Genomic DNA, 22562 nt, shown 5'->3' with positions numbered 1-22562 from the left:
TTTTATTTGATCGATGTAGAAAAATAATTTTCAATGGCCATGATGTTTTTTCTGCTTCTCCATTCCTTTGTAGTTCCTGGTATTCCACTTACAAGTTGACTGATCATCAGGAAAAATGCAATATTCATTTGCTTATCAATCGTATGAAATAATATGAACGTAATATGGAAGTTAATCTAAGACTGCATCTCTGTGAATTATAAAAAATTGACAACTGAAATGTCTTGTGTGATTCTATAACAGAAGCCACAGAATTTCTCCGTGTTCATGTTTATCTTTTGGTACAAAGCTCTGTTTTCAATCATGAATTCATTAATTGCATCATGAAAGATTTATTGCTCTGTTCTCTTGTGGCAAATTCCCCGTTTATAAAGAAATCAAAGAAGGTTAGCGAAGAATCATTTTAGGCTTTCTTACATAATTATAGCAATAGGTCATCGACAATAGTACCTGTAAGATAAATCCGTTGGATTTTTAGATAAATTTTGTTTACTCTAAATAACTGTAAATAAATATTTAACTCTAAACACGTTCCATTGTCTTTATTAAAGACTAACCATCTCTCAGAAGAAAGAGAGAGAGAATAAATTACTTGAATTTCTATTGGCTACATACCGTTTTATTTTCATTGTAAGGATTATCTTGCTCGGTATTTTCCCCATCCGAATAGTTGCTCCTTAAGTTATGCACAAATGGCGACAGGTTGTGAAGATGAACAAATTGCCAGTGTCGGCCGTGTGTCGCCTCATATCATTCATCATTCCCAACCGTCTTACTTAAAAGTTTCCAAAAACTCGTTACGGAGACTAAAACCAGTAGAATTGATTATTGCAAAGCTGGTCTATAGGAAAAAATCCCAACTATCTATCCAATTACGTGTCAAAATGCTCCACCTTTTACTTCTAGGATTCGGTGATGAAGCTAATGAAAATAAATTAAAGGTGTATTCCCTTAAGGAACTCCGGATCCTCTTAAGACCTTGACATTGCAGGCAGTGGTGTAAACAAATCAGACTGCCTTTCACTCTCAGTCGCGAGGCACGGGAGAGAGATGAATCTTTCCTGCAGTCAATTACCGTCTCTACTAGGCACAGCTTCCAATTGCTTTTACCAAAGTAGAGACTATGTGTGTGTGTGAGAGAGAGAGAAAGGACGCACCCATGGTTCATAGTGTCAGAAGGAACCAAGCTACTTCAAATGTAGAATTTTCTCGGTTTCCAACCCTCCGATAATGTTGTGGCTTTTACTACATCATGATTATTTTATTTGGGGTTTTATTTCCACTGTAACGTAGCATTTAATATTCAATCTTTCTTCCTTGAGTATGGAATCTGGTAAAAACTGACATCAAAGTCAAGTTGAAAAAGCAACACAAATACTCGTTTGTAAAATGCAGTTGATATCCAAGGGCGTTGCATGATAGACCTATGACACAGTAACAAAGAAGCACGGAGTGTTTGGATGACACCACCCTGGAGCTGTTTTATATCGCAGCCAGGAAAGTGATCACCCTGTCATATTATACAAGAATATAAAGAAAGAAACTAGATGGACAAGAGATTCGTCAAATAAAGGCGATATAAACTTACCAAGTGGCCATTTATAGCGAACACCATTTATTACTACATTAATTCACTATTGTATCACATCACTGAGAGGGCGTTAGTGTAGTTTTATTTCTCATAAATCACTTGTTGTATTTGAAGACGAAGCGGAATTAAGAAAGCTTTTATTTAGATATAAACCTTTAGGAAAGCGGTTTATATCATACCTGCCTTTGACCTTGTCGTTTAAACTGCCGGTTATTACATACTTCATCGATAAAAAGCCTTTTGATAGCACTTTTATACAGAAGGATATTAGTAACTGCGTAGTTAGCTAGAGCATAAAGTTTAGTGGTTTTTTTTTTTTTTTTTTTTTTTGTAGGAATGATTTATAAACCGCCTTCTAGCGGGACTTTTATGAAATACTCCTCACCAACAGAGTATTAGAAGATAAAATAAAGGAAAGAGAGACGATCTCGAAGCTTGCAAACACAAAATCCTAAAGAAAAGAAAGAGTTAAAATGCTGTTCCTTAATATAAAGTAGTAAATTAAGCCAAGGCGAATAAGAATGAAGCTCCAGGCTAAACCGCTTTCTAAGGCATCGCTTATAGCAGTACATGAAACTGTCGTGGCTTTTAAGCTATCAGGCTAATGACCGCATTGAGTTAATGCCAGTACTAATGACGTCTTATGTAATATCCGACTTGGGAAAAACATTCATTCAGCTTGTGTGTATACCCACTGCATCAAGCACATATTTCTCCTTCAGTCATGCATTTAGAACTTCACACTGTTTTAAATTTATTTATTCTGTGTTAAGAATAAAACTTAAAAGCTATGAATATGAGTTATACAAAAATAGCCCATTTCTGTGTTCAGATGAATAAATATTGACGATTTGAATTACTAATTTAATATTTAAATCCAATTAAATTTTAATTTAAATATTTTAATGTTTAAATCCAATTAAACTGATAAACAATAAGCCAATACGAGAGTAATTTCAAAAGTTCTTCACACTGTACTCCTATATGTTAAACTAAACATTTATTGGAAAATTTCATTGGATATCGCCAGTAAATGATTATTTCTTATGACTAAGTGAATTACATTGGTTGTTTGATTTACTTTATATTATATACTGTGTATAGTGTTTATAAGATAACTAGAACACTTGAAGTAGGCTGTGCTACTGTGGCAAACTGCAGATATCGAGTTTGTAAACATCCCACATTTGAATTTTCAATACTCAAAATGACACTAGGACACTGTAAAAGTGACTAGCTAACATCTCTATTACGTTTCTAACCACGAAATATCCCTTTGATAGATGCAAAATATTTCTACCTTATAATATGAAAGAAAGATGGTTATAAATTGCTGTCCAAACTAAACTTAAGCATTATCTTGGTTGCTTGGTATGATAAGTGGCATAAATTTCATTCAATGACGATGCAACCAACATACAAAACTTCCTGAATTAAGTTACTAAGTTTAAGACAAGACTGTAGCTTTGAAAATGTCCTACAAAAGTCAATGAAATCGAAAGTGTAGCTAATATGGAGTCGCACTCCATTTAATACTTTACAACAAAAGTCACTCTTTACAACTCTGCACAGTTGTAAAGAATGACTTTTGTCCTTTGGTTGGAGAAACTCGAGTTTGTACCTCGTCGTAAGTACGAGGAAACATGAATACTTTTCATCTGAGGGTGAGTTAACTTGTCTTATAAGGCGAAGAGAGTTTTTTCCCCCTTCCTGGAATTAGTTTTCCTTCCAAACAGTCATAATATTTGCCCCTCTTAGCCTTACTTGACAATCATTAATCAAACATGAATTAAAAGGAGAACTCCAAGCAAATTAGTTATCTTGTTTATAAGCTCACCGGATAAAATATGGATATATTGGAGAAGTAACTTATTACGAAGAGATCTTGGCAACATCCGCAATTTTTGAAGAATAACATAATTACATGGTGGACTGAGTAACATTTTGAATGGGAAATTGAAACATAATCTCATCTCCAGTGCTTTAAAAAAAATTAAACCTTATACTTAATTTAAATTCTATAAACTTAATATATTAAATCTTAAACTAAAAAAAAAATTCTAAAACTTTAAAATCGTGGTAGATTCGTAAATAGCCTTGATTACTTTTCAGTGATCTGAAACACGAAATTGGAATTTAGAGAAATCTGGATATAAAAAATTGTGAATCTTGATGGCATCTCTTCTCAAAACCTTAGTTCTAGAGGAGCTTGGAAATTTGTCGCATCCAGCCTACCCCCTTTCATAAATACATTCGCACTAAGGAGAGATCTGTAATCCAACGATTTATCTCCTCATTTCGTCCACCCTGTGTAACTGAAGCATGGAGCTTCTTACAGCTTCATGGTGGACATCTTGCTTATAGCACCGCTTTGATGCAATGGAAAGTTGTGAAAAAAAAAAAAAATCTTAGGTTGTTCTTTTGAAATTCCCAAAGCATCTTTCGGCTAGTTATGGCGCTAAGGTTTGTCCAGTTGGATATTCCACATCACCTCTCTGGTTGCTATTACACTCGATAGTTAATCCCTCTCTCCCAACTTGGAATATGCTTCCATTGCCAAACTCCATATCATTCTGTGAAACGAGCAGTTTAACTTAATCATCACCTTAATCCAGTTTAATTCTTTCTTAAAAAGTAAATTTTCGCAATCCGTCTGTACACCTGGATTTTCATTACACGCATTCTAGTCATTGAGGCATAATTCAGAAAAATAGTTAATTGCTTATTCGTCCCATAAATAGTTTCGACACTTCACTAAAGCGAACTGTCACAAGCCTTGGCTTTGTTCGTGATTGGTCAATATTGCTTCTATCTGTCTAGACCTTTCTTGGCTTAACACGTCATCATTTACTTTGACTAATCTTTGCTTTAACGGGTTGCTTCCGATCCACAAACAAATGGATTTTATAGTGAATTTATTGTACTTTAGATAATAATCTTCTGCTTTAAGCGAGAGTTGTAAAGTATTATAAAAAAAATTTATAATGAAAACGTTTATGAGAAGATTCCCTCCCATCATCTAAATGTTTCTAAAATATCCGCTGTTTTTCACTGAATTTTTTAAAGTATACATCATGTCGTGAGTTCATTTGATATTTCATTCAGACATTTATTGATAAAAATAAAATATTAAAAGTGTAAACAACACACCGGCACAGTTTACTTTGGGAACAGGAGGGCCATATTTTCAAATGGGTTACGATATTCATAACCGAAAAAAAAAAAAAAAAAAAAATCAACCCATTGGTAAAATTCATTTAAAGGATTAAAAGATATCAGAATGTAACTCTAGCAACTACTCATCACCATTCTGTTTAAAATAAATAAAAATAAAAAGGAATGTTTGAGATAATTTTTAAAGTTGAAATTTCAAATATGAAACATTTCTCAATCACCAAGCGAAGATTCTCTGATATACTATTCCCGACTTTATATTTTCTCAAATTCATACCAGAAAAATTTTAATACTCTTGCGTGTTTTGATGATTTGACTGTATAATAATAATCAATATATTCTCAAGGGCTGAATTAAAATCATTATTTGATCTCTCTACGCAGGCTGGACACCCTGAGTTACAATATTCCTAAATAAGACGTGATCTGAAAATGGGGATTCAAGCCTTCACAATGCTTTAAGAGATACTGACTCTGAAAGATTGCTTAATGACCCTTCTCCCCCGCTCTCTTACTCACCGTACAATTCGCCTTCCCTTTTCTATATACTTCCTTGGGCATTGATAAACTCGGTTGGCATCTTTAGCCCCTCTCCTCTCCTTCAGACTCATCACTACACGAGCAGCTACTTATCACCATCCAATATGACCAAGTAGCCGTGCTGACTCTCTTTTTCATTCATCTCACTGCAAAGTTCCTCCCTCAGTATTTCTCGAAAACTGCAACCTACATTTACTTATCATTTTCATCCCACACCTGTAACTTTCTCCCAACTTTTTTTTTATCGTATTATAGGTTTTTAACCTTTCGTAGACTCAGTATTTACAATTAGTATGGCGCAACATAAAAGCTTTGTTAAATTGAAAACTAAAGTAAAATAATTTCCCCCAAATTTTATAATTGCTCTTTTATTCCTACTTGACTGGTCTAAATAGAAATGAAGTTAATCGCCCCGAACTTAAAGTTTAAATTAAGAATAAAACCTCCCTGATCGCTACTAACCGCAATCCCCCCCCCCACACACACACGCACCACCACCATCACGCGGAGATTGGCTCTACCATTGGTATCTCTCCGTTACAGCTTCTTGGTTTTCTGTGCTTCGGCTCATGCTTTGTGGTGGCACATTTTGTACGTTTTGTTCCACTGGTGACAAACGTCACTTCCGTCTTTTACAAGGGGGTGACGTATGGTTTTGATGTTATCTTTTAATATTGGAAAATGTCATTTTTTGATGTCATTTTTACTCAATCGATAAAAAAGAGCATAATACCGCTAAACGTCTGGCAGAGATCATTATACAGAGGATATACGCACAGATTTTACATCAGTATTACTTCAGATGTTTAAAATTAGCCCGTCTTCCTTCCATAGCGAATAGATTCAGTTCTTTGTGAATTATTTGCAGGGGCGACTCGTGCGTAGGCACTGCGGAACTGCAGCGCTCCCAATTTTTTTTCGATACATAAATATATTTATTAATTTATTTATATTTGCTTGTAATATTTAATGTTATCATCAACAATCCTATACAATTCTCTTATTTTGTATAAAAAATAATAAAAATCCATCCCTATAGCACTTAGAAGGGCGAAGGACACTATCAGTACTGTGTTTTCCACAGTGTCATATTGCTACGCGCGCAAGCCTATGCACGTCATAGTGAGATGAGAGCTATTAGAATAATACAGCACTGTCCGTCGCGCAGTTCCACTGTTGTTTATATGTAGTTTGCGCCAGTAGTAGAGTGTTCGTAGTGCTTATCGTGTTTACTCCGTCTCCTTAAATATTTAGACATTACAATTCAAGACATTACATTTCTTATAGTAATTTTGAATTATACTAAACTGTATAATTTTTTCGATAATAAACAATATTTTTTCATGAAACAAAACAAGAAAAACATATTTCATTTTTAAGTGATTTTGAATTATACCAAACTGTATAATTTTATCGATAATAAACAATTTTTTTCATGTTTTTTTTTTAATTTTTACCATAATTTTAATATTTTATCCAAACACGTATACAACAACCCCTCGATTAATGCGCCTCGATTAGTGAGTGATTTTTTTCGATACCCAAATTCGATTAGTGTGCCAATATACTTCGTAAAAATAAATGTTGCAGATTTTAAAAATTTTTCTATCTATACATTTTTTATGGCTAACTATTTTAAAAAATCACTCACCAGGATGAAATAATTTAGTTTCCGATTTAAAACATTTTACAAAGTTATTTTTAATGGCATACCACTATTTCCATGTACGTTATGAATACTATGTTCCAAATTTTTACCGCCAAAATTTATGTCGTCTACTAATTGCATAGCATTTTCCTGATCATATCTCGTACCTCCTTTGCAATTATTTTCCTACATTTTTTTATTTTTTATTTTAAAGTATTTTCCCAACCTTTCATCATGAGTAAAAGAATCAGTGAGCAAACAAGTGAAAGTGTGAAAATGATTCGAAAAGTAATCTCATTGGAAGAAAAACTTGAAATAATAAAGAGAGTGAACAAGGCGAGTCCAGAGCAAAGATAAGACAAGAACACAAAAATGGGCGAATCAACTACAAGAGCAATTTTAAGCAAAGCTGTTAAATACAAAGTATTATAATGATTGAATTAGAGAGACTTCTTTGTACACGGATCGAAGATTGTAACCAAAAACGGATCCTGCTAAGCACTGACCTTATTAAATCAAAAGCATTGTCTCTTTGTAACCTGGAAAGAAAGGGCTATCAATGATGGAAAAGAAGAGTTCCACGTCAGTGCTGGGTGGTTTGAGAAATAGCCTACATAATGTTCTAATCACAGGCGAAGCTGCAAGTGCCGATAAGGAGGTGGCCGCAAATTATCCAGAGATTTGAAGAAAACTGTATAAGAAGGCGGCTATTGTGACAACAAATATTTAATGTCGATGAGACTGGCCCTTTTCTTTTGGAAGCCAATGCCTTCCAAGACTTTTCTGGCTAAATCGGAGAAATCTTAGCTTGGTTATAAAGTCGCAAAGTCGAATGAAATTACTGCTAGCAATATGCGATCCATTTGGAAGCACATTCTTCCACATTGTACAAATAATTTTAGAGGCTTTTCAAATGAATCTAAGTTATCTCACTCTGAGAAGCTGAGTGATTCCGACCTGCTAAATTTAGATGCACAGCGGGAAGATCCTGAAGAATATGAAGAAAATTTAATCACTGACAAGCCCAAAGAGATTTCACAGAAACAAATTTAAAATATTTTTCGTGCAACCGAAACTTTTAAGTAGCAATGCTTAGAGACTGGCCCTTGTGAAGAGAGAAGCAGAAAAATTTGCAGAAGAGGCAGTTGTATGAAAAAAAGAAACAGAATGCCCGTCAGAATAATAGATTTATATTTTGAATATGTTACTGAGATAAAGAGCCAATAGGCTTCACTTCGGCGAAGTAAATTTATCCAAATTAAGTGGATATTGAATCCAACTTTATTTCTTAGCCGAATAAGAAACTCAAAGATAGAAAATCTATCCAAGAGTTTCATACCGAATATAGAAAACTATTAAAGTTCGGCGAGTCCAAGCGTAAGCCAACAGGTGGGTTCATGCTGGGGCAACTCTAATAATTGGCTTGGACTCGCCGAACTTTTATAGTTTTCTATATTCGGTATGAAACTCTTGGATAGATTTTCTATCTTTGAGTTTCTTATTCGGCTAAGAAATAAAGTTGGATTCAATATCCACTTTATCAATAATAAATGCAGTTAACTCCCCCCCCCCCCCCACTCCCATCCCAAAATTTCAGTAAACAGCGCTGATTCACTGTATATGATTAAGCCTTTATCTTGTGCTCGGATTTCAACATCACGGATTTCTATATCCCATTTTCTGTTATACTGAAAAAACTTCCAGTCACTGAACCTAATTTAACCGATAACTAATAGTTTTCCCCAACTAGTGCTACGTATTATATTGTCAGTATAATCAGCAGGACTGCGCATGTACAAGAAACTACTGTTGTCATAATCAACGTGACTGTCTTGCCTAACAACGTAATTTCACTCGGACAACCAATAACAAACAAGCATTAAATGGATCGTGTTTTCGAGATTATCCACGTTGTTTGCGGAATAAAGCCGGCTGCTTCGAGCACAACGACAGCGGGACAACCACCTAGCACACAAATCACGTCTGTTGTGTCTACTTCACCAGTCTTGTTAATGACAAGAGTTAATGAAGCGGGAGTGGCAGAACATGTTAGAATAGCCACAGTCTTCAGAATATCTAATGCTAGGCGGTGCTGGTTTCAGTAGCAGACAAATTACGAACTGAACGAAGAAGGTGAACCTTTAGCGAAATTGTTTTAATTTTTCACATAATTGGTGAAATTGCCACCTCAGATAAATCTCGGATTTAATCGTACAGAACAAGTTCAGGAAATTGGTTGTGGTGGGAGGAAGTTAGACTAAGGTACAAAATTAACACTTTAATTAAGTCGAACTGTGTAGTTTGACTGTACAACGCCCTCTACCATTCATTGAAATTTATGTTAAACAATTGAAAACTTTTCCTGGAATGCGACAGCAAGTACAAATCGGATTTCTTTTGAAAACTTTCCTACTAGTTGTAGGAATATAATTATGCGAATGTCTATGATTCTGAGAATTTAATTTAATTTTACCGCCAAAATTTATGTCGTCTGCTAATTGCATAGTATATTCACTCCAGAAACTATCGGTCTATCAGCTATAGTTATAGAATGATAGAAATATACTAGAAAGTTTGGAAGTGAATATATTTCGGATAACATCGAAAATTGTCTTCTGCTGAGATACTAAATAAAAATGTTAAATTGTTTGTTATTAAAATTGTTAAAATGTTTATTATTAAAAATAACAAAAATGTTTGTTATTAAAAATAGTGAAAATATGTACAAATATGCAAATAGTAATAATAATAAATGAAATGTTAATTAAATAATACTTCTCACAAAAATGCATGTATTCCAGTTTTATTAGTTTTTCGTGTGTGTGTTTTTTTTTGTTGTTGTTTTGTAATGAAATTAGCAAATAAATAAATTAATTAAAGCTAAATAATTAACTACATCATTTATTCAAGTGAATATATTCAGTTAGCACAAGTATAGAGGATTTCTAAGCTCTCTTTCCTATTTTGAAACCGAATATTTCTAAAGAATAATAGTTGAATTGCTTTAAAGAAACTGTAATCGTATATTAGAGTTTAGACAGTGCTCGTAGCTGAATGTTTCAAAAAATGTTTTTAAATGTTCGTATCCATATACTAAAATTAGGTTGTGAGTAATGAATCTCGAATTCCATTATATTTATTCAGAAGAATTCTCCCTAATCACTGTTATAATAAGTGCCTACTACTTCGAAGCGCTTTCTGCATATTACGTGATAAAGTTAGATCGACAAACATGTGGGAGTAGCAGGCGAGTATCTTAACTAGTGAGCAACAGACAGCTCGCCTGGTACATGATCTTATTTTGGTCACGGAAACATGTAATTACGCGTCACAGCCATCTTAATCTAACCAACCAATAAACAACTGTTTTATTTCACCGAGAGAAATGAATAGAGATATTAGAAATGTTCTGTTATTAAGTATATATAGATGCGTTTTTGATCTAAATTTTCATTTTAAAATGAAAATATAACTCAATGATTTTAGGGAACTCATTTTCGATAAAATTTAAAATTAGTTTTAAAATTAAATTTTTATAAAATTCTTTTCAACTCGTAAAGCATTAAAAAAATATTAAATATAAAATATTATTTGAATTGCTTTGTGATTTAGAATTGCCCTGAACAACTCTGAACCATTTACTTAAAAAAAGGGCCAATACGGGTTCGATTTAGAAGATTCATCTTCCATAGAATTAAAAATTTCAGTTTTAAAATTAAATTTATGAACTTAAGTAGTTACTTTTACGCGCCGACCGTGAGTTCACTTACGAGAAATACATTTATCTGACATTTGATTTCATTAGTACTAAATGAGAGTTTTTGATCTCTTAAAGTTACTGCCTGGTCTCTGAAGAGAACCGACCAGTTCGAAACGACTATCAGCCAGTGAAGCCTTAAAAATGCACTAATAAAAGGCGAATATATTGACGCTTGGGCAGCGACCGTGTCTTTTAAGTAGTGCAACTCCGATTCCGAGGATTGTATTCTCGTGAGCTCTCAGATCAATTTTACGAAACTTTCATAGTTTCTGCAAACATTCGGCTTTGAAATAATGTTGGATCTAACATACACTTTGCCTATGTAACTCTGAACGATATTTTATATTGTAGTGTTGCTTGGCAAGTATCCCACACAACACCGCTTGTATTTAGCCTAAAGTTAATGCTAGATTAGGATTCACTGTAAACTTCTTTGTTCCTGGAAGTTGATAGAATGTACGAGTATCGCAAATCCACAATAAGCGGCCATAAAAAGTTGACTAATTCACGGACATTCAGTCTATGTCGAAGATAGTTTAGTAGTACAGTGGCTTGCTTCAAAATTCTTTAATATTTTCAAAATTAACATCAATACGAATCCAATTTGTCTCTTAAATCTGCGATGTCAACATTTAAGCTTATTGTCAAAATCAGAGTAGAATTCACTAGTCAATATTTCCATGTTTTTTTTTTTTTTTTTTTTTTGTGCCTTATAGTTTATGCTTTTTTTTTTTTTTTTTTTTTTGTACCTTATAGTTTAACTGGCAAAAGAAGTGTGCTGCGGACTAAATTGTAATTAACATCCTGTTCATAGCAACAGAAACATCATAAACAATTTATATTTATACAATTCTACTGAAATGATTGTAATCAAATCAAGCAGTTGCTATTTTTCCATTCTAGATCGGGTTTTTTGTTAGTATTATTCTATAATATCATAGTATAATAATATAATATATCTATAATAATAATAATAATATAGATCTTCAGCGCTCTAATAGCAATTACCTACACATGAATAAAAGGGTGATAGGATGTTGCAAATATATCATCTTTCACCTATTTCGTTACTGATAACGTTAATTGTCTTGTACATGCTATTTGTTTGAATCTTTAATGACAGAGTGATGTCACGTGTCTTAATCTACAACAAACAAACAAAACTTTTCTATATATAGAGAGAGAAAGATGAATTGTTTTATAACATATCTAGGATAATTATAGAAGCTTAGCTCTATGTTTTTTTTTTTTTTTTTTGTATTGCCATCCTCATTTGATGCAAATGAAATCTTACCTAAAAATGAACAGTTTTACATTAAAAAAATTTTCGGCATTTAAGAATCTTTCTTTACGGTTTCTTACTTGGAAGATTAAAGTTTTATATAAATCAGATTGGAAATAAATATGCATGGTTACCTTTAGGAAATTGGCTTCTATATATTCGTACAAAGGGGAAAAATGTGTTTTTATTTCCATATCCGATGTGATTCATTTTGTGATTTCAATTTTTGGTCTGCTTAACATTTATTTATGTTGCAAAAACTTTTCCCTCTTACTTTCTTCGTTCCATCTTATTCTGCTATCGCTTTTTATATACACATATGTATGAGTGGAACTGTTTAAAAAAAAAGAAAAAAATCCCACAAAACTCCATTAGAAAGAGAGGTAAGAAAACCAGAACATGAGAAATTATCAGTGTCTGTAACTGCCAGCTTGCACATGAACGTAGCCTTAATGAACTCCGTATCTCGCCATCTCTGCTCCTCTGTGCCATCACTCCGGATAATCTCCCTCAGCATCTCTCTGTCATTTCTCTACATACTTACGGCCCAGTTGGTGGTGGCAGTAGAAGAGAATGCTCTTTTGGCACGTGCATCACTACCGACTTCGCCCTCCCAGGCGTAAACTTGATAACACACTCTCAGTGGGTGGCCATTGACTGGTAGCAGTGAAGCGAGAAATCGGCTCGAATTCGGGCTGTGAAAGATCACAAATAACAATGCACTGATACATATATGACTAATGTTGGGACAACCAGGACAAACTACACTATCACCATACCCGCTTTCCTTCTGGTATCTATTCGGTCCCAAGTCTGTCGGTGAGGAGTGTCAATGGAGTGTAAGGTGAATGTTTGGCAGTTTCTTTCAGCCTAGTTTGCGAAGTGTTTTTTTTTATTATTCTTCCTGAACCATACTTTTCTTTCTTTTGATCACCTGTCTTTGACAGCCTACCTCTATTTTTTTTTTGTTTGTTTTGTTAGGTTTTATTGGCCATAAAAATTTGAGGTTTCGCAAAAAAGTGGACAATATTCTTCCAGAGTATTTAATTTAAAAAAAATCCTTCATTACTAAGTAATAAAATTTTAATACATTTTATTAAAATGTTTTAATACAGTAATATATTTATCGATCTCTGCAAAAAACCAAAAAGAAAAAAAAAGATTTTATTGCTCTGTCCATTAAACTTGCTTTTCTAGAAATCATATTTGTAGTTTTGTTTATCATCATTTTCAGCCATTGTTATTTCACGTCCATGTGATCGGTGTTTTTGTAACAAAGCGTCTGTTATATCACATAATATAACGAATTATTCTATTATTCAAAAAAAAAGTTAATTTCTTATCATGCATAAAAACATAACTAGAAACACATCTGCCAAAAATAAATCAACACTTTCGCAAAAATAGATAAACAATATATCGTAGATGCAAGTAACTTTTTTTCTAATTTTAGATATGAATTGCTTGTTATTAAATGTACTTAAGAAATTCTATGCTATCTAAACCTTAATTCGAGGATTGCATCGTAGTGTCGTACAAATAAAGTTCTTAAATCGTTTCATCTTTCATAAATAAACAGACGTAATATGCTTATTCATGAATAAAATTCAGTTGTTATGTTAAAAATTGTATCTGTTTATAATGGTTTTATATTTGTTTTTAATCTAATAAATTAAATTATAATAAAATATTAATAATTTTATTAATATTTTAATTAAATTAAAATATTAATAAAACTTTGACTAACCACCTTTTCCCCCTATCGGTACAATTAACAGAATACATCCTAAATTACATATTAGAAAAAACCTTGTTTATCTTCAAGACATTAATATATCGTCTGCTTTGACTCATGTCTGAATTCAAACGCTGTTGAAGATACACACCTCTTGAAATTAAAGACATTAATCATGAATATTGTCAATTTTGCAATAAAAAATAATAAGTAAAATTGTTCGTGAAGAAAGTCATTTCGCTTATCGGTTTTACTCACCAAGAGATGTCGCTGAAATCTGTACTGTCAAGCTAAATGACAATACTTATTCATTGCCATCGCATTTCATTTACGTCAGCGAAGTGGCAGACGCAAAGCTGTGATGTTGTAATTTAAAGACAAATAGGAAAGCCACATTGAATTTATTTCGTAACTTTCGGACTTCGTTTACGATATACAATACAGTACCCGAATTGAAAAACACGGATATAAAATTCAGCTGGTAAAATAAACGTGTCACATTCAATAATTTTATTTTTCTTCTTGGTGTTCGACTGCTTCTGACAACAAAGCAGTTTGTCTTGAAAAAAAAAAAAAGATTATAGTATGACGTTGTTATTTTTGTCTAAGGAAATTTTTAAATGAATTTTTGGAGCCTTCCTTTGAGATACTTGTGACAGAACTAAGTTTTTAAAATGCAACGAGATTAAGTTTGAAATAAAAATTGGAAGCCTTGCTATTGCACTAGTACGTGTCATGGTTAGCAAAGCAAGTGATTTAATAATAGTTTTTGCCTTTTTCTTTCTTCCTCCACACACTTTTACTGCGCGTGCGCAGAAGAATCACTAAAGAGATTCCTATGTGAACTAGTGTTACAAAACCAAGGAAATAAAAGTCAGAAGGAATTCTATAATATATATATTTATTTATTTATTATAATTGTAAACGAGTGAAAAGTTTGCATCTACTTTTGTTTTAAATTCAGTAAAAAAGTAAAATAATCATCACGTCTAAAGAAATCCAGATAGGTGGTGGGGGCGTTGCTGTAGTTGCGGTTAGTTATAGTTGGTGGATTGAGTGGTGGAGACAGAGATGTAGAGTAGCTGTCCTCCCTCGATGAATCTTTGGACTCCCTGGTGGTGTCACGTAATAATAATAATAATATTGGTTGAAATATAATAATGAATTACTTTATTCCAGTGAAAGTGATTTGTTTGTGCAGGCTAAATTTGCATTGGAGGCGTTAGACATTTCAGGTAAAATGCTTGCGAAACAACAATCAGGAAAAAAAAAAAAAGCAACCAATTTTGCAGCACACGGAAATGGTTGTTTCATCTTGCCAATGCGCCTGCACACGTTTGGTTTCTGTACAATCGTTTTTGGTGAAGAACAACTGACCGCTGCTTTTGCTTATATCTCGAGAGTCATTTAATCTTTTATTTAACTCGAAAAAATTGTTGAGATTGACTATTGCACATAATTTTGAATAAAAAATAGTGTACATATGTTATCTGAAATTTAAGATTGCAATTACAAGAGGAGTTAATTCTTCAAGAATGTTCAAACTTACAAGCTTGAGTGTTTAGGGGAAAAAAATAACTACTATTTATGTAGAATAAAGAATAAAATTAGAAAATTTAGAATAAATTAAGAATAAATTCTAATTTTTCTTATGTGTATTTTCTAAGGATATCATACAGGTTTATTAGTCGTAATATTATTGGATCTTTGTGAATGGATAACCAGAATAATATGCAGAGTGAATATACTCTATTGCTTCATTAACAGAACAACACGAAGTGATCTACCACTGCATTTGAAAGGCTATTCATCCGCTTTTGAAAAGTTTGTTGCCGAAAAACGTGATGCAATTTTCGCTAGCTAGTGCAACATTTTTTTTGCTTGTTGTGAAGCCTAAAGCAACAAGCAAAAAAAAAAAAAAAAAAAAAATGCTATCAATATTAACTAGCACGCGTGAAAGCTTAACCTTCACCCTTATCTTTTTTTGTTATTGTTTTATTATACAAAGAAAGAAATTTCTAAACATTCACGTGCATAGTATACATACACAGTACATAATACTATGGTGAGTAGAAGACACTTAAGTCATATCCTCCGAACGCAATATTTGAAGGTTCACCCTACAGTGAAATTCCCTAGCTTTATATTAAATCGTTTATTAAAAGAATGTGGAAAGATAAAGTATCTTACCTTGGATTAGAGGATCCATGTCGCTCATATACAAAACAGGGAGAATGGGAAACATGATGGGACGTATATTAATCTGAAATAGAATTCTGTAAAGAAAATTGGAAAGCGGGTAAGAATGAATAGAGGGAAAGATGGTTAAGTGAAAGAGAAAGGAAGGATTATGGCAAGACATTAGTTTAGAAAAGGAAGAGGTAAGGAGGGAAATTTTCTCTATGTAGCGTTTTCAGATCTGAAGATAAATGGAAGAAGGGAATCACTTCCATGTGACTTGATACTGGAAGGGAAAGAAAGTGATTGGTTGAAAGAAAAAATAAAGGAAACTTCTATCCATCTTCTTCTTATCCAGATTTCTTTCTAGGATATAACTCAGCTTCTACTGTCTGTCATTTCAAATTCTATAATAAAAATCGCCATCCCGTGATAACGCAATAAATAAATAAAATAATAAATAAAGCCCAACAAATAAATCAACCACATTCCGAATTTAATACTCTTTCTACATCAGGGTTGCTCTTAACATCATACATCCCCCCTCCCTGAAAAATAAGAACTTAATACACCGCAACAAGTTGCATTCAAGTGATGATGCTTTTCAGCTGCATGGAACAGTCGTTTCAGTTAACTACTTTCTTTTCAATAACCAAATTTACAGACAGGTTTGTCCTATTTGCGAAGGAAGAACTTTAAGACCACTGGTGGACCCTTTTCTCGCACACCTTTCCTCAACACACTGCCTCTTCACCAAATAAAACCAATTACGCACAGAAAATTCTTATTTGACACTTAAACCTCAGATAACTTCACCAACATTGCCATAAAACCAACGAAACTTCTGCACGTCCAGAATTATCAATTGGGAACTACAATTCTTAGCACCTACTTTGTATAAAATAGCAGTTATACGCAGTCAGTTTCTCAATGCTTACAAATACACAACCGATCCTTATGATGAACGCGAAATCAGATATTAATTTAAAACCTTTCTAAAGAGATGGCCGGAAAACTATACTCAAAAGTCAATCTATTTCTTACGTTACATTGTTTTCACCATCCTTTTCAATATCATTTTACTCCGTTCCTGATTTCTTGGCAAAGTCTTCAAGGACGTCGCGGCATTTCCCTTTGGATTGGAAAGACCTGGATTGGAATTCCGCCTAGGATGTAAGGAAACTTTACAAAAGCTTTTCAAGTACAGTGGACGGATAACCGATTTTATACTGTTAATAATGGTGAGCTTTTCTATCCCGCAAAACAGAAGCAATTACAAGAGAAATGCACTGGCTTCATAGCCTTAACTGGTTCAGCCGTCATTTTGCTTTTATGTCAATCCCACTTAAGGTTATGTCTAACCTTTTATGTCTAACCACTTAAGGTTAGACACCTATAGTATATTTTAGTACAACAGTGGTGTGTAAAGGATATATGGTGGTGTGTGAAGGATAGAGACTTCGGAAATCTACTCTAGAGACCAAACACGAGGCTTTTCTCAAACAACTTCAGGCCTTTAATAGGCAAGGTAATGGTCTCACACCGGGCGATGATATTCATATACTGACTTAATTCCAACCAACCCCATCCAATACTCCTGTATTGAAATTAACATAAATCCTACGATGCTTTCCAGTATCTCAACTTCGTCAACTATCATCATGAACCATTAAATCCAAGGAAAGACTGATTCTCATCTTTCTATTCTTTGTTAACAAATAATGTTCGGAGTTCTCTCTGACTTAACAACTATCGATAACCTCCAAGAAAGTATTTTAATGTATGCTTAGTGGGATCCGGAGGATTAAAGAAAAGAAAGAAAATCGCTAGATCTCTAAGCTTTTATCTTTTTCGGCTGTCTGGCATAGCTAAAAAGATACATCATTAAGATAGTTTATATTTCTTTATATTGTACATTGTCATACAGAAATACTTGGATTTGTGATATCACGTTCTGTTTAATATTGTAGCTCTGTCTTGTCGGATTTCAACAACATTTCTGTTTCATTATTGATCTACGAAGTATTAATTAGCGTAGTATATTCAGAATGTGCCTCTTCTCTTGTCTGCTCTGCAATACCATTAGCATAATATTGTCGTTTACGTTGCAGCACTAAATGAGCATTGACTAACCAATAGTCAATACTTATTTAGTGGTCGCGAAGTGCTTGGTGGTGATTAATTTTCAACAAAGAACCCTCTTCAATTCCTGACATTAAGATGGATCCTAAACCCTTCTCGTTCTGCAGAGAAAGACTCGCATGTAATGGAAACTGCAGAAAGGCTGTCATGCAGTGCAAAGACGCCTATAAAATTTTTCTAGATAAGAAAAAATGTTTCGCTTTTCCAGATATAGATTTTTAAAAGGACAATGAATAGTTGAAGAAGCATTTCATGCAATAGTTCTTTTAATTATTTTATACAAAATTTTGTCCTGTGCATGTATTATTGCATCTGTAATCCACAATTACATATCTTCCCCCTGTTTCTTTACCTCTTTTAGCAACACCTGCAGAAGCTGATGCCGATATTGCACTTTATGTGGGATTATTCGTGGCTGTAGCTGTATTTTTGGTGGTGGTTGTTGCTATGGTGATGGTTGTTCGTCGTATGAAAGGACGGGACCCCTGCATGTACAGTGGAACAATTGCAGGTAAGCGAAAATCTTAAAACTTGCATACTAAGAATATTGCATCACATGACAACCTTCACTGTTCATTTTCTTAATTCATTGAATAATCAATGAATTAAGAAAATGGCATTTTCTTAATTCATTGATTATTCGCGATTGTGTTTAGTCCCTCCGTTAAGAGGAGCTAGACAACCATGGCTTCTTTGTATGCTTATCATCCATTATCAGTCTGCTTAGCTCTGTGTACCACAATTACAGATCAACATTCTAACAACTTGGAAACGTAGCCACATCGCAGGTCACTATCAAGTTAAAAAAATATATTTTCTAGCTGGATCCCTTCTCAAAAATACGAGTACTTTTAAGAAGTAAGCATACTTCCTCCCCTTACCATTGATTTAACATAAACATTAACACACACCTGTTGATGATTTTAGAGTGATTCATCTTATCATGAGGACAGAAAATGGAAGTTTCGTTTTTTTTTTAATCCTTTTGGAATAATCTAGTATCATTTGAAACCGATGGAAGTTTGAAATTCTAATCTAATTTTTCTGTTCCAAAATCATTTCAATGAATCATTATATTTTAAGGCCGCTTGAAGAAGTCTTAAAATCTTTGGAACGTTGTTTCATACCAAATAGTACAACTGCACATGTTTCCAGGCAGAATGAAATGTTTTTACATGTCTTTACATGACGTCTATAGTTATTCACTTTCAGACAGAGGCAAACTACCCTAAGTTACCAGGCAAGTGAAATGGAGTTGATTCTTCGAGCCACTGTTAAACCAAATACCAACAAATATATTGTGCTGATTTCTCTGTATCTATCAGAGACCTTTTATGTAATTTCTATATACTTTCTAGACATGTTGAAAACCACTGTAAGATCTTAAAAAATGGACCGCTTAGTAGATAGAAATCAAAACAAAACACAAAAGTCAGGGGATAAGGAAATATGAGGATAAAATTCGGATATAACTATCAAACCAGAAGCATCTTTCGATTCTTAATTTATTTTATGAACATTTATTCAAAAACGATTCCATTTTTCTAATGCAAGTAAGGATCTTGAAGGCAAAAATATTTATTTCAAGTTCGCGTTTCTAATTAACGTATAAATTCCATTGTTTAACTTTTAACAAAACCCAGTGTATTGTATTATTCGTATTGCGAGTGAGCAAGTATTGCAATGCTGTTTTTTTATTCTTTTCCAAGGGCGCTGGAATAATGACCAACGGTTAAAAGTATTTCCCAGTTTCCAATGCTTTTTCTATTGCTTCTGTTCTGATGCACCTTTCTTTCTTTCTTTCGTTCGTTCTTTCTTTCTACTTAGCTCATTTACTCTGCACCTCTTACGTTACTCGACTTAGGCGAATCTAGCGACGCCACCATCGGCTGAGCTTGGCCATCTGAAATTCAAATTTCATGGCTCATTCCACGAGACCCATTTGTAGATCACAAATTTATGGTGTAGCTGCAAGAGCTGGCACGAGCCTTTCGCTGCCCCCGTAATTTCCTGTTTGGGCTCATCAACTGTAAGCATAGGACAGAGCCGCTAAGAAGTGCCTCGGATGCGAGAGTCTATTGACGCTACTGACCCTTGCTCCGGAAGGAAGGAAAAGCCGATGGTGTGGGATGCTGAGTGATGCGGGCGGGATCTGTCCTCCGCATCACTATTGTCGGAGCGACGGAATCGAGACAGTAGAAAGAGAGTGAGGGATGAAAGAGAGAGTATGAGCGGGTAAGAAAGAACGATGAGAGAAGCGTTCGCAGGGATAATGACGCTACTGCTGTATGTTGTTGGACTGATGGCTCCGTCATTTATTTGCTGAGAAGAAATGCTGACTTCCACTGCTATCCGGAACCGTGAAGGATTGTCGGAGAGGGAATGGCTGAACCGTCAAACCGTTTCTTCTACCATACTTTAGAAATAAGACTTGCGCTAGCTGATGACAAGTGAGAGGGGAGGGAAGAGGCACACATAAATAATAAACATGTTCGGCATGTTAAAAAGGTCACGGTTTCTGTCAAAAGAGCCACGGCCTTCAACCAAAGAAGAAACCTTAGCAACAAAAAAAAAAAAAAAAAGATTTTTCCATTTGCAAATGACGCACGAAGATCAGTTTCCATTTTCGTGCTGATGAGGCCGAGAATAAAAAAATTTTTCTACTCAAATAAATTTTCTTTCGTCATCTTCAAGGTTGCGACTCAATCTCAATCATTGGAATAGTTTTTTTTTCGTTTGTTTTTTTTATACTTTTAAAATATGTTTAGTATTAATTCTACCTATTAATTATCTCAAAACAACATTTAGAAAGGAATATTTTCAAAAATATTCCTTTCAATTTGCGATTTTGTTGCAAATATAGACAATCTTGAAGTAAAGCCGATTTTTTTTTTTTTTTTCCCTTCGGATTTCTAGAGAACATTTCCTCCGTTCCATAAATGACAGTTTTGTTTCTCTGTCAAGTTTAATGCAGAGAAAGATGTCTTTATTTCATTTTTTGTCCCCTATGAGTCTTTTCAATCAATAATAGATCAAACATCCCACTGGCTTTGAAAAGTTTACATATGAATAAATGCCTGGATTTATTGTCGTGTTTCCATAGCAACTGAAATAACAGTTGAATTCTGAATAACCTGGATATGAAGCCTAAGTTATTTGATATGTTTCATCCATATGTCCCTTTTAGTGATTAACTATGAGTCTACGTTCAAATAATGTAGAGTGTAAAAATAAACAAAGCATATTACAAAATTAGCGAAATAGAGGGTGTTTCAAAAATAATGACTCCATTTCAAATAATTATATTTAATAATGAAAATGTGGTACAGTTGCAAAACACCATCTTCTCATTAACTAAGCGTAGCGACTATTTGGGCGCTGGTAGTGGCATCTAGCGGTCGTCATATCAAACTCTGGGCTAAGGCCGTTCACATAGTACAAGTCGCATTCATTTGTGGTTCGTGGTTGCAGAGATATGCAATTTTCAAATCGGGACATTCTTTTTGAAACACCCTGTATTAAAGAGAACCCATTTCTATTTTTACTTTCTTTCTTGGTACGTTTTGCAACAACGTGCAGCATCTTATTACAAATGCAAAGTTTATCATCCTCAACATTTGCTGAATTGAATCGATGGCGACGAAATTTGATGTTGGAAAGTCTTCACAAAATTAATTCATAAATGAATTTTTGTTCACATTCGAAATATTTGATTTTTCATAGAAATGAATTCTTATATAGATGAGCCTATTTTTAAATGGTTATTACTGAACGAATAAAAAGTAAAGTACTTTATAATTCTTATTGGGCCCCTTAAAAGCTTTGTAATTTCGAGAATTAGGATGCAAAAAAAATATCCATTTCATTTTAACTGCAATGAATCTTGAGGATGTCTCCTTTTTTTTTAGTAGGTTTTTGACGTCAGAAAATCTATTACAGTAGGTAGCGCTTCAGGCTGCACGTGCTATAAAATGATTTTTTTTTTCTTAAGAAGAAATGAACATTTTATGACATTGTTTCTTTCTATTTGTGCAACTTCCAATGGTATAGACAACAAATCCACATATTTTGAAATGAAACTTGGATATTTGATATAAATATATTCAAAAATGACTAAATCAATTGTAGTAAATTTCCCTGTCAGTTGTATCTAAATTTTCTCCCTACAAACATTTTTGACACATCATTTAATAATAAGCTTTTCGTCCTAATTTCATAAATGTTTGAAAATGTTCTTACAAATTTACAACGCTGGGCCTACGACAATTTAATACAGCTCCGTTTTGAGTAGGGACACTGTAGCTTATCCGGAATCCAAACGTTAACCCTTCCTCCCTCCTGTTTGGAGGATAACTCTTGAATTATAGAAGTTTCTTCTTCTCTGGACCTCCTGCACTTGCCTCTACTAAACGCTGTGTGGCATCCACATTTCATTACCCGAAGATTACGGGCCATCGTAGTATCTCTTGCTCTGATTTATGTAGTTATCACCATATATCCTAAGATGCATTG

At 33.8% G+C, this 22562-nt stretch overlaps 1 protein-coding gene across 1 annotated transcript in view; it reads left to right on the top strand.

Moving 5' to 3' along the window:
- The window catches only part of LOC150096330 (netrin receptor UNC5C-like), a 164343-nt gene that overhangs the window by 55174 nt on the left and 86607 nt on the right, over positions 1–22562 (top strand). Inside the window, exon 3 of the mRNA XM_090409032.1 lies at positions 18412–18561. Coding sequence (XP_090265158.1) covers positions 18412–18561 — 150 coding nt within the window. The remainder of the gene's footprint in view (positions 1–18411; positions 18562–22562) is intronic.

The sequence above is a fragment of the Typopeltis vanoorti genome, chromosome 19 (assembly GCF_054136105.1).
Source record: "Typopeltis vanoorti isolate ZY-2024b chromosome 19, IOZ_Tvanoo_1.0, whole genome shotgun sequence".
Classification (NCBI taxonomy): domain Eukaryota; kingdom Metazoa; phylum Arthropoda; class Arachnida; order Uropygi; family Thelyphonidae; genus Typopeltis; species Typopeltis vanoorti.
Note: the sequence above shows the minus strand (reverse complement) of the source record. Positions and strands in the feature narration are given on the sequence as shown.